General features: G+C 40.6%; 1 protein-coding gene across 5 annotated transcripts in view; it reads left to right on the top strand.

The window, feature by feature from the left end:
• DIP2B (disco interacting protein 2 homolog B) overlaps nt 1-13,812 on the top strand; it is a 227,426-nt gene that overhangs the window by 182,765 nt on the left and 30,849 nt on the right. For all 5 annotated transcript variants that reach the window (XM_034645524.1, XM_034645522.1, XM_034645523.1 and 2 more), the window contains 6 exons: nt 198-337; nt 1,424-1,560; nt 4,488-4,568; nt 6,694-6,821; nt 8,587-8,701; nt 11,819-12,020. In XM_034645524.1, the coding sequence (XP_034501415.1) occupies nt 198-337; nt 1,424-1,560; nt 4,488-4,568; nt 6,694-6,821; nt 8,587-8,701; nt 11,819-12,020 (803 nt within the window). The remainder of the gene's footprint in view (nt 1-197; nt 338-1,423; nt 1,561-4,487; nt 4,569-6,693; nt 6,822-8,586; nt 8,702-11,818; nt 12,021-13,812) is intronic.

Raw genomic sequence — 13,812 nt, forward strand, 5'->3', positions numbered from 1 at the left:
AATTTCCTTTTTCCACCTGAACGAATGTGGACCATGCTTTGTACCTGTGAAGTTGATTAATTTGGCATGTTTTTGGCAGAGAAAAGGAGGATTTTTTGGTGTATGGTAGCCAGAGGAAATTTGCTTTCTTACATATTTGTACTTTTATCTTAATGTCATGTAATTTGCCAAATTTGATGAGTTTATTTTGTTTTCAGGCCTGGAATTCCAGGGGCACCTTTGCCAGGAAGAGCTATTCTCTCGATGAATGGATTGAGCTATGGGGTAATACGGGTCAATACTGAAGATAAAAATTCAGCACTGACAGTCCAGGATGTGGGCCACGTAATGCCTGGTGGTGAGTTCTCCGGAGCACCTTTTGGGTTTTCATAAAGATTTGTCATTAGAGATAGTAGAGCCTGATAAAATATGAGATCCACACCCAGGAATACAAAATTTAGTACTTAGTCACTTAAGTTCTAACAGTTTGGTGATTCTAATTATACGTACTTTCCAGCAGTATTGTATCATTTAATTGAATGATTTGATTACAGTTTTTCACATGGAAAGCTTAAGTACTGAGTTGTCTGGTTTTCACTGTAATTGCCAAGACATTGGGGCTGGCAAAAAGTTAGAGCACGCTGCTTCCATGAGTGAGTTTGATCTGCCCAGGGGTAAATTAATTTAACCTGTTTCTTTGGACTTTGTAGTCATTTTTAATATGTTACTGTCTTTGGAAGCACCTGAGTGGCTCAATCAGTAAGTGTCCAGCTTTGATTTTGGCTCAGGTCATGATCTCAGGGTCATGAGATGGAGCCCCATGTTGGGCTCCTTGCTCTGCACAGAGTCTGCTTGAGATTCTCTCTCTCCCCCTCCCTTTGCCCCACCTCCTGCTTACACGCACACTCTCTTTCTCTTTAAATAAATAAAATCTTTGGGACGCCTGGGTGGCACAGCAGTTAAGCGTCTGCCTTCGGCTCAGGGCGTGATCCCGGCGTTATGGGATCGAGCCCCACATCAGGCTCCTCCGCTATGAGCCTGCTTCTTCCTCTCCCACTCCCCCTGCTTGTGTTCCCTCTCTCGCTGGCTGTCTCTATCTCTGTCGAATAAATAAATAAAATCTTTAAAAATAAATAAATAAGTAAATAAATAAATAAATAAAATCTTTGAAAAAACAATATGTTACTGTCTTTGGAAACTTCAGTCTGCATCTGTTGTAGTTTTGTTTGCTGAATTTTAAAAATTGTTTATCAGCAGGGCTAAAAGATGGAAATTTCAGATACCCCTATGTAGTGTCAGGTCTATTTTTGACATTCCTGTTTGGTATTCTTACTTACTGCCACTCAGTACATGCAAAACTTTCCTGGGTTCACGGGGATGGAGCTGTTATTTTACAAAGGTTTTCCAGAATCTCTGTCCCTTAACTGTGTTTTCTGCACACTAGGGATGATGTGCATCGTGAGACCTGATGGACCTCCCCAGCTCTGCAAAACAGATGAAATTGGAGAAATCTGTGTCAGCTCTAGGACAGGAGGCATGATGTACTTTGGGCTTGCTGGTGTGACAAAAAATACATTTGAGGTACATGATAGGAAAGTTTTGGGGGGAACTTACTTGGTGAGGTTAGGGTGCCACAAAGTCAGATGAGCTGGCCTATGGGAAATAGCATAATGGAGCACTGAGAGAGTGTACTCTGGAGCTAGGCTGCTTGAGTTCAAATCCTGACTCTGCCACTTACTAGCTGACCTTGGGGGGGGGTGGTTCCTTAACCTCTCTGTGCCTCAATTTCCTTATGTTTAAAATGTGAGAAATCATAGTACTATCTCACAGGATTGTCGTGGACAAAAAGAGTTGATGTTCATAAAGGGCTTAGAACAGCCCCGGCACGCAGGAAGTACTGCTTATCCGTCAGGGAAATGAAGAGTAAGAGGCCCCCCAAAAGTTCACTCTGGTGAATATGCCATACTTTGAACCGCATAAGCCCACATATTTAATTTTAAGAGTACACTGACAGTGGATCCATCTGTCCAGAGTAGACTCAAGTTAATCTGAGCCTGCGAAGACTGATGTCAACCAGAACAGCGGGTCACTAATGAAGAACCGTCCTGTCACAGGGGCTGATTGCTCCCATTAGTCAGTCTTTCAGGCAACAAATACTTGCGGGGCACCTTCTGTGTGTCTGGCAGTATTTGAGATGCTTGTGGTACCTCAGGAAAACAAACGAAGGTCCTCAAAGAGCTCGTATTATAGTGGGACCAGCACATTGCCTTCCCCCAGACGGTTCTGCATGTGAAGACAAATTGTAATGAAAGTTTGCCAGGCAAGCCTGGAAATCAGAGCAGGTATAATGAATTGTCCGTATTTCATAATTGGGATTAGCCTGCCTCAGGGTAGCTTTTAGGGAACAGAAAACTCCATTTTATGGGCTGTTATATTAGATAGGGCTTATAATATGACCACTACCAATTTTTGGTTCTTGGAGCCTCTTTTTTCTATAATTGATTCTCAGTCTCCATATGGCGGGGCACATCTGTCTGCCGTGCTGTTACTGGTCTGTGCCATTACAAAATCACATAGCAGCAGATGTAACTCACGGGACAGTGTTATCTGTATGAATGGTGTGGTAGCTGGAAAAGGTTAAGAATTCCTGGCTGACCATCATCTGTGTTTACACAGCCTAAAATGGTATGATATAAATTATGAAACGTCTGTTATTACCGTCATCCCATCATCATTATTACTGCTATAATCTTGGCCTGCCTTCAAAAGTTGTGACCGATTCATCTTGATAGGAGTGGAAATTGATAAACTCTTAAAGCAAAGGTTTACTGCCAGGCTCTTGATTTGCTCTCACAGGTGACTAATTACCTGTGCTGAGTGTCTGTTCCTTTTACTACTTTAAGTCTCACCCTACTTCTTTTCTTTTTAAATGCTTGGAGTACACAGGTTTCCAATCTCTGAGTTATTCGTCATTGCATTTACCTTACCGTAACAAGACCCTCAAGAAGTGTTTGAAGATATTGACAATATTTTATTACGTTGCCTTTTGTACAAGAGCAGCTGCCCAGCCAAAAATTCTCAGACTTGAATATCAAGCTGCTAGGCCCATAGTGATGAAGGAATTTTGTAATCTACAGTATAAATTTAATGATAGTGAAGTAGAATAAAAATCCTAACCAAAAAAGGAGAAAACTATGGCCTTGCAAAAACTTTGCAAATTAAAGTTTCTAATATTTTTCTTACTGGATTCTTTTTTTTTTTTTTAAGATTTTATTTATTTATTTGACAGAGATAGAGACAGCCAGCGAGAGAGGGGACACAAGCAGGGGGAGTGGGAGAGGAAGAAGCAGGCTCCTAGCAGAGGAGCCTGATGTGGGGCTCAATCCCATAATGCCGGGATCACTCCCTGAGCCGAAGGCAGACGCTTAACTGCTGTGCCACCCAGGCACCCCGACTGGATTCTTATACTTAAGTCCTGAGAGAGTTTTCCAGTATAGTTAACATTTCAGTAGGACAGAAGACCTAGTCATGACTAGAAAATAAAATAAGCGTATCTTTAAAAATAAGCTACTGGCAGGGGACCTGGGTTGGTTAAACATCCAACTCTTCGTTTGGGCTCAGGTCATGATCTCGCGGTTGTGGGATCGAGCCCCGCTTTGGGTTCTGTGCTCAGTGTGGAGTCCGTTTCAGATTCTCTTTCTCTCTCTCTCTCTCTCAAATAAATAAATAAAATCTTTTTAAAAATAAAAATAAGCTACTGGTGAGAAAAACTTGGAAGGCCTCATGCCTTTTGTACAAGTACATAGAAATCTGTACAGCAGTATTCAGTAGAGCACGTTTATAATAATAAAATTAGATGGCCTGCCTAGCCAGAAAGACTGCTTACACTGGAATAGTACTAAATTCTCATAGTTTCCTGAGGACCGGCTCTAGGCCAAACACTGCTTACATTTGCAAATCTGTTTATGTTCCCTTAATCTTTACCCTAAACCTGTGAGAGGCATTGGGAGCTCTATTTTATGGTCAAAGAAACTGGGATTTCACGAAGTCCAGGAACTTACTAGGAAGTGGCAGAGCCCAAAGTCGAACTACTTCTGACTTCAAGGGCTACACTCTCCCGTCCCCCATGTGGTGATACATCACAGAACTGTTGAACAAAGAGAGCTAGAACAACCACCACCAACTCGGAAAGATATCCAAAATATGTATGTTATGTGAAAAATATATAGTATGGGAAAAAGCAGGTTGTAGAACAGTACATATAATATGATTCCTTTTGTGAAAATAAATTCTTAATATGTTAATATATGCATCTATAAAAGGTCCAAGAGAGTCACAACAAATTGTAAATGTTTATCCCTTAAAGGTGGGAATACTGAAGTCGCTGTTTATATAATTTTAAGTTTTCAACAACTATATATTACCATTGTAGTTTTTTAAAGACTTTTTAAAAATCAAATACGTATTTTAAGAAAAAGTGAAGATTTTCACTGCTTTCTGTCTTTTAGGTGATTCCAGTGAATTCCGCAGGCTCTCCTGTTGGGGACGTGCCCTTCATCCGGTCAGGACTGCTGGGGTTTGTAGGGCCGGTAAGTGATATATTCATATTTGTTTTGGTGTATCTGATCCAGATATTTGTACTTTACAAAAGTTTCTGTCACAGAATAGAAGAAATTCGGATTAGATGAAGAGTGTTACAGGGCCTCTCTTAGGTTTAGAGCGGTTTTTGTAAGAATGTCATAAACTGAGTTAACATTTACTGCTTTCATTACCCAAGTTCATTTGACTCCTTCAAACTAAGACTTTTTGACTTTCAAAAAAACTCTTCATTTATTCTTGCTCCATTTCTTTGATTTGATTTTCTGTGTTTCACTAAGTTAGAAGAGTGCTGAAAAAAAGTTACCTTAGCAAAGGGAGACCATAATGAATAGTGTACAAAGCATTTTCATACAAACCAGCAGCCCTACACGATGAAAACAGTTTGTTTTCCAGCAAATGGTATCTACAGGCACTGGGTTTACAGAGACAGTTAAGATACAAAATCTCTTCTCAGAGAGCTCTCAGTTAGCTTCATGAGCCGACAAGGAAGGTAGAGAGGCAGGCAGATCATGAAGGGTTTTACATGACATAGTGGGAAGTTTGGATTGTATTTCGTCCGTAACAGACATTCGTGATCATAGTTAAGCCCATATATCTCCATCCAACCTCCTTACTATTTCTTTTCCTCTTACCAACTCATGTTACATAAGGAAAGATCTAATTTTATTTCTTCACCACCATTTATGGGGGCAGGGGGCATGAGGGTATACCTCTAAGAGGATCTCTGTCCTAGAAAGAGAAATCTATAACTACTGTCTTGACTTCTCCTCTTAGCACCAAAACGTTTTCCAAAACCCAGCCCTTTTTAGTTTACCTCTCCATGACCGAGGTCCGAGATGGAGCTGCAGCATCCCGTCTGCGTTCCAGGAAACAGGATAGAGTGCAGTCCTACCATCTCTTAAGGAAGATTTCCTGACACCACTGAGCAACACTTCCCCTTATATCTCATTGGTCAGGGGGCACTGCAATACAGTCTTTATTTTGGTCAGTTCTGCCCAGCTAAAAATTCTGCTGTGAAAGAAATGGAGAAATGGACAGATCTGTGTCTCTTTCTCTTTACTGACTTCCACCATGGCACTTTTCAGGCTATGTTGGAAATATCTGGTTCTTTTCCATCTTCTGAGATTAACCAGTAGCTTCCTGAGGCTAGAAGTTCTGTTTTACTTATATAACCCAATTGGTGTATGACACTACATTGTGTGCGATAATTCAATGAGTGACATTCATGTGGAGATGACTGCTAGTTAATTGGTTATGTGTAAACTGGCCAGGAAATTTAGGACTTGTGTAATGAATGGAAAAGTCAGTTTATTGCAAGTGGGTCTAGGAGAATTATTGAGAAGTATTATTTGTACGATGATGCTTTTAGGGCATTGACAGCAGCATTTTCTGCAGCTGTGTTATCTTCTTGGGAAGGAGAGGCTCCTCCAGTGTTTCTCAGACTTTTCTTTATTAGCCTATTTCTAATCTTGCCAGATGGAAACAGCATTACCCTTATAAACCTAAAACAGGCTTTCTCACATTCAGCTGTTTTAATTTTTTCCTAATTCCAGTATTAAATGAGTTAACAATTTTTTTCTTTGCATCCATCTTGTGAATAGGTACATAATCATGGCTGGGAAAATAAACTATGTTTGTGTGGAATCCTAGTTGTTTTCTTAAAAAATTTCTCCCTGAGAATAAATATAACCAAATTCCTTTCTTATATACTGTAATTAATTATAATACACTACTGATATCCCCCCGATTTCTGAGATATGACACACTTTCTTAGAATCCATAAAATAGGAGCGCCTGGGTGGCTCAGTCGTTAAGTGTCTGCCTTCGGCTCAGGGCGTGATCCCAGAGTTCTGGGATCGAGTCCCGCATCAGGCTCCTCCACTCTGAGCCTGCTTTCCTCTCCCACTCCCCCTGCTTGTGTTCCCTCTCTCGCTGGCTGTCTCTATCTCTCTGTCAAATAAATAAATAAAATCTTTATTTAAAAAAAAAAAGAATCCATAAAATACGGTGTTGTTTTCTTATATTTTTGATGAGCTCTGTTTCAAGGCAGGAAGTAAAAGGTCTGTTTTACTATTTAAATAATAGAAATCAAGGTAAACTGTTGTTACCTTACAGGGCAGTTTGGTGTTCGTGGTTGGAAAAATGGATGGGTTACTGCTGGTTAGTGGTCGAAGACATAATGCTGATGACATTGTTGCTACTGGATTGGCTGTTGAATCAATAAAGACTGTTTATAGAGGAAGGTGAGTAGTAACAATTCAAATGTTAGCACTTCCAGTGGAGTCTAAATGTATCCTTACAGGGTGATTTGAGTTATATTCTGTAGAGTCTTTAAGTGATTGGGTTATTTTTGGCTAACCACAGCAGGAGTTGGCCTTTGAATATTTATCTTAAATGGCGGGTTCTTCGGTTGAAATTGAGAGGAATAAAATATAACCGTATCCTGTATTTCAATTTGTAATTATTACTATTTGTTGAATTCTGAGGACTCTGGAGAATTCTACTAAAACATTGAACTTCCTACATTCCATCAATATAGAAATAGTGCCATTCAGACTAATTAAGATAGATGCTACATTGTAGGAATTTTACATCTGAGAATTGTTTCTCTTATGCATCTCTAACTAAATTATTACAACATTTTAACACAGAGATTGACATAGTACACAAGTGCTAATTTCAAATTCCATGGATAAAGTCAATTACAAATCCTTTTTTCTTTGCTTATAAATGCAAGAAAAGATACTTGGTGTATATTTGAGTAGTTGGTGTCTATCCAGTAGTTTATAATCATGGATATATATCTTTAAAGCACTCTTGGTGTCTCTTTAGTTTTTTAGAAGTAGGAAAAATTAATGAAACCATAGAGAACCAGTTCCTAAAATGTGTAGTTTTTGTAATGATATGGCTTCCTCTGAGATGTAAACTCCTTGGGGCACCAGACCATCTCTGTTTGGTCACTGTTACATTCCCAGCACAGCACAGCACATGGCACACAGTTGGTGTTCAATAGATACATGTGGAAGAAAGGAAGGAAGGAAGGGCATATTCAGCTCTCCAGTGACTCCCATTCTTTCATTCATCCATTCAACAAATCTTTATTGGATGCCAGCTGTGTGCCACTGTGCTGGATGCATGTGGCAGTGAACAAAACAGGCCAGGTTTCTGCCCTTGTGAAGCTCACATTCTCATTGGGGGAAACAGACAGTAACGCAGAGACAAGGAAATCAAGAACATGTGGGCTGGTGCTAAGTGCCACATAGAAAGAACACGGGGGCGGGTGGGAATGTGCTTGCTGGTTTCTATAGGGTGGTCTGGGAATGCCTCACTAGTAAGGGGACGTTCGAGCGGAGACCTCACTCAGAACATCCCCCTCCCCTTGGCCTTCCAGGTCCCCCTGCCTGCCCTGGCCTGGGTCTGACCTCTCCCCACCACTCTCTGCTTCACTACTCTGCTCCAGGCACACTGGCCTTCTTGCTGTTCCTCAAACCTGCCAAGCTCGTTCCTACCTCAGAACCTTTTCGCTTTCCGTTCCTTCTGCCCGGAAACCTCTTCCTCCAGATCTTCGCATGGCTCGCGTCCTCACTTCACTCAGGTCTCTGCTCCAGTGTCCGCTCCTCAGGGAGGCACTCCCCCACCACCCTGCCTACAGTGGTGCGGCCACCCTGCACACCGCTCTGCCCCTCGCCCTGCCTTGCTTTTCTTCCCGGTGTCTACTACAACATGACATTATTTTATATTTATTTGTTCTGTCTCTGACGTGCAAGCTCCATGAAGACAGGCACTGTGTCCTATTTATCGCTCTGTCCCACTGTTCATGCCAGTGGTGCTTATTAGTACATGTTCTGAGTCCTCATTTTAATGGTAATGACTGTGGCATTTTCTTTTCTGAACGACTCACTTCTGGGTAGTGTGGTGGGGATGTCTCCTCTCTGTTATTCCAACTGAGCAAAGCAAATAGGTCTGGTTGTGAAGGGAGTCCTGATGTGTTTGATCTGTCTCTCTTAGAATTGCTGTGTTTTCTGTGTCTGTATTTTATGATGAGCGCATTGTGGTGGTTGCGGAACAAAGACCCGATGCCTCAGAGGAAGACAGTTTCCAGTGGATGAGTCGAGTGTTGCAGGTGAGCGCGCACCCTGGGTGTCTGTCAGGGCAGGCTGGCTTTGCTGTCCGAGGGGGCAGCGGCCCCGAGTAAGCCTTTTCTTTGTTGGGCCAGTTATGACACCTTATTTTTTTCTTGCCTCTGGACCACATAGTATTTTTCTGCTCAGGTTGCCGAGAACAATTGAATTGACCTGCCTCAGCAAATTCTTTAGCTTTTTTTTGTGCCTGAGTGTTTAGTAACCATGAGAGTTTAAACTGACCGTGTGTGGAACACATCTCTGACAGAAATCAATCCACTTGTCAACAACTACAGTCCTACTACGTATGTTCTGTAATAGGTGCCGGGCGTGCCGGGATCCAAGCGAATGTAAGATGCTGTTCTTACTCTGAAGGAGCTTTCCTGTGGAGTTAGAGAGCTAGGTGTGAAAGCCATTAGGGAAGCAGAAGGGCCTGTGCTCTGTGTAAGGGATATGTCACTAGTTGGGGCGGCGGGGGGAGTAGGACAGGTAGAATGATGAGAAGAGTCTAGTCTTCGTTTGAAATTACAGCCTTTGAATCACAGCGCCACTCCGTACCAGAGGTTATGTAACCTTACTGAGTCTATTTCCTAACCTGTAAAGTGGGGATAAAACGAGAGAGCAATGGGAGGGATTTAGTGAGATCATTATTTGAAGTATACAGGGTGTATTTGGTAAATAACGATGGTATTATTATTAACATCAAAAATAATAATGAATCATCGAACTTTACATCAGAAACCAGGGATGTACTGTATGGTGACTAACATAATATAATAAAAAAAACATTAAAATAAAAAAAAGAAAATTAATTCCCATGGGGAAAAAAAATAATAATCATAAGCGTAATATCCAGTAAGGAGTTTAGAGAGACCCACTGTTTTAAATAACATTCCCTTTCACTCTCTTATTTGTCTACTCAGTATTCATCACCATGTGTTTATAGTTATTGTTCTCTATATCCACTACAGTGTAAGGCCCATGAAGGCCAAGACCTCCTCTGTTTTGGTCACCGTTCGGTCCCCAGATCCTGAGAGTCATGCCAGCACATACACATAGTAGGCTCAGTAAATATTTGTTGGATAATGTTAGGTCCAAAGAAAGCATGGACTGTCTTTGGCAAAGAAAATTCTATATTATTGGAAGTGTTCCCAACATTTATTACTTGTCTGCTTGGAGCATTTGGATGTATTCACTGCCAGTTAGTAGTAATGTTATAGAAATGATGCAAGCCTGAGATGAGCGATAGGGCTAGATGACTTTAAAGATTTCTTTTTATCTTCGAGGTCTGTGGTTCTGAATTATCAGCTGTGGGAGCATAGGCTATTTGTAATGAAAAGATAAGAAAGAATCTACGGAGGATAGGCTGGTCAGCAAAGACTGTAAAGAGGTGAGACTGGGCTGATCTCTGAAGGATGGCTAAGAATCAGACCTGCAAAGAGAATATTTTTCATACCATTCATGTTTTTGAACAAAGTGCTTATTTCATTTGGAATGAATGGTGAGGTATAATGGTAGAATGTTATGATGAATTATCCATTTTCTCCCTATTATAGGAAACTGAAATTTCCCAAGATATTTCTTATTTTTCCCTGGAAAGCAATGATAGAAATTACATGCACTGCTTACTTACTAATCCAAATTCTTGTAAAAGTCATTCAGGGTCTGATTTGGGCATGAAATAAGAGGGCATTATTTCCCCAGTATCTGTAGCTTCTCAGCTCGGAGTGTTTGGATCTATAGTAGAACAGTAAGGACTCCATATGTTCTGGTAGGTTTGAGCCCAGAGGTTAACTCCAGATCTATGTATGATGTAAACTAAATAACTAACTCCGCACCCTTTAAAGAAGGTGGTCGGTTGATGACTTGCCAGATGGTGTATTTTCAGTGGGGAAGCCAGGCTATAGGTAATAATATTTGCTAACTCTCTGTATATTCTAAAATACCAGAGACTTAGGAACCCTGCCGGACTTTCTATTTCCCAGTTGTCTGTGTTGATTAGTAGGATAGTCTGAGGAATATGATGTTCAGGTTTATTCCTTTGCACTGTTGTTTTAATAAAAGGTCTTGTCCGTCTTTTATGACCATTCTAAGGCTGTATCTCCTTTTCAGTAAGACTTGTGGGTGATTCAGTAGAACTCTCTCAGCTGGTATGTTTGGAACTGGTATTAATAGTTGGTCAGTTAGTTTTAAAAGGTGGTTGAAGCAGAGAATCATAAAAATGAGAAATTCTTCAAGTATTAAATTTTTACACAAAACATATAAATATCTGCATTCATTTGATACAGAGTAGTATGAGTATGAGTTTGTGTTGCAGGTCAGCCTGCTTCCATAAACTACATCAGATTGCATGGTCTGTGGTTTCCGTTTTCATCTCCTGTAAGTTAGGCCAGAGTGCAAGTATGTGCAAAGGGACTAGAGCACAGAACCCTTACCTTTTAGAAGTAACTTGTGTTTACCAACAATAGTTTTTTAGTGAGTCTTTCCAAACAAAGCACAACGCTCTCTGTCCCTTTACACTCTATCTTATCAGTTGCTGTAACAGTTAAATTACGTGAACACGAGAACAAGCATGACGGTGTAGAAGGCGCGGCTGATGTTCAGCAGGAGCGCGGGGCGCGGCCGGGAGCGGAGGTGCACTGAGGGAGCCAGCGGCCTCCAGGGTTCAGTGTGTGGTGGGCCTCACCCCGCTGTTTTGCAGATGGGATTCTGGGTAACTTGGTGAACCAGTTAAGCAGGGGCCCACTTCCAGGGCTTCTCTAGTGTTCATAATAAAAATACCTTGCCTCTGTTGAATTGAGCTATGTTGTATATTAAAAGAACCAGAACAAATTTCTGGGTTTTGGACATTACCATTCAAGAGAGAACATACTGAGGCTTAGAAATCAGTGTCCACCGCTGTCCATTTAGATCGTATCTTACCCATCCTCTGTTGATCTCTGCCATTGGTAAAAGAAATAGGTAACTTCAGGTGTATGAGATAGGAATAATCTAGCAGATTCTAGACCTAGAATGGATAGAAAAGGAAAAACCCTAGAGTAGAAAAATGGATTACATTAGGAGGATGTCAAATGCAGTAAAATTAATCTCACTGAATATTTTTCTTTGTATTTTTCTAGGCAATTGATAGCATTCATCAAGTCGGTGTGTATTGTCTTGCTCTGGTGCCTGCCAATACATTGCCAAAAACTCCTCTAGGAGGGATCCACATATCTCAGACGAAGCAGCTCTTTCTGGAGGGATCTCTACATCCTTGCAACATCCTTATGTGCCCACATACATGTGTGACCAATTTGCCAAAACCCCGACAAAAGCAACCAGGTAATAAGCTAGCTTTGAAGACATAACATTAAAATTATAGCTTCAAGAAGCTGACTTTTTTCGGCATGATTCTTCCTCCAGAATTGAATTTTACAAAGAATAGCATTAGATGACCAAAAGGGAGGATTGAGAACCTGCAGTTTATTACTGGCGTCCTCTTTTGAGTACTTCTCAGTAGTGTGCTTCCATGTCCCCCGGATGTAAGGTTTGGGGTCAAGATGATCAAAATCTCACTTGTGGAACTAGAATAAAACAAGTCCTCTAAGAGAAGGTTCTGATAATAATAAGAATAGCTAGTAATTGAGTGCTTACTAAAGCCAAATATAAGATAAACATTGTACATATGTTATCCTAAAGTGTTGCCCCAGGTGTGGAAAATAAAGTTCGGAAAAGATAAGAATTGTGCTCAAAGCCACATAGGTAGTTAGTGGCCGAGTTGAGACTCACACCAGTTATGACTCTAAAATCCACACTCTAAATCACTGTTATATGGCCTTTCTGTTGGGAATCACTTACCCTCAGTCCTTCTAAGCTTTAGGGGTCTGATTTGGGCCTATAATATCTCTGGGAGCAAGATAACTTAATTTCGAAATTTCCTACATTGTAAACACAGGATAAATAGCATATTTTGCATTTGCCATATTCCTGTGAATTCAGGATGCAGGTAAGTGTATGGGAATTGCCATATGGAAACAAGAAAAAAAACCCAAATAGTCCATTTCACCTTTTTATCTTATTTCCGAGCAGACAGAGGTCATGAGTCTGAGTAAGAGGCTAAAGGGAGGAGTAATTGATTGATGGTCAATCATGTTGAAATATCTGTTCAACCCAACATGAAATCATTAAGTTTTTTGGTACTATTTTATTTTAAGTGAGAAGTTAATAAGAGGTTCCCCACCTCCCATTCACCCACTTGCGTACGTGTGCACATACGGACAGAGTGTATGTCAGTACACTGGCCTCCAGATGTGTTGGGAAGAGATGGGGTAGTTGGGGAGGTTAGGAAGGGAGGGGGAAGTGGGGCATTTAATCATATTTCTGTAAGACAGCTTTTGTTGAAAGGTAAACGTAATGTACAATAATAAAACATAAGGTTAGCCTCTTACTGTCTAGAACATTTTTATTCAAGACATTATCCTAACACTATGAAAATTTTAATATACTCTGCAAAAATTACTTCCCTGGTCTGGTGGCTGAAGATGATGTCACAGTTTATTGTTTATTTAGATAGATGTTATTGTCAACTCACCTGCTAGCCTTAGTAACAGTGTGGATAGAGCTAAAGTATCTGTGACATTTATCAGTTTCTGCTAGTGGAAATAAGAGTTTATGGAGGCTAATATTCTGAAGGGGCAGTCAAAATCAAGAAGTCTGTAAGTAATTCATCAAAAAATGTATAAAAACTATCTTCACGTTGCCTGCCTGGGTCTGGCAGATGCATGTAACACACAGCGCCCTCTCTAACTCACAGCCTGGTTTACTGAAGACCTACATTCATTTGTCATAAGAGTAAAATCCTATTTTATTTTATTTTATTTTTTAAAAGATTTTATTTATTTGTCAGAGAGCAGCACAAGCAGAGAGAGAAGCAGGCTCCCCTCTGAGCAAGGAGCCCGATGTGGGACTTGATGCCGGGACCCTGGGATCATGACCTGAGCCGAAGGCAGACACTTAACCAACTGAGCCACCCATGCATCCCTGAAAATCCTATTTTATTAAATAGTTTTTAATATGTTAAATATCTTTTTTTAATTGAAATATGATCAACATACAGTATTATATTAGTTTTAGG

This window comes from Ailuropoda melanoleuca, chromosome 16, assembly GCF_002007445.2.
Source record: "Ailuropoda melanoleuca isolate Jingjing chromosome 16, ASM200744v2, whole genome shotgun sequence".
Lineage (NCBI taxonomy): Eukaryota > Metazoa > Chordata > Mammalia > Carnivora > Ursidae > Ailuropoda > Ailuropoda melanoleuca.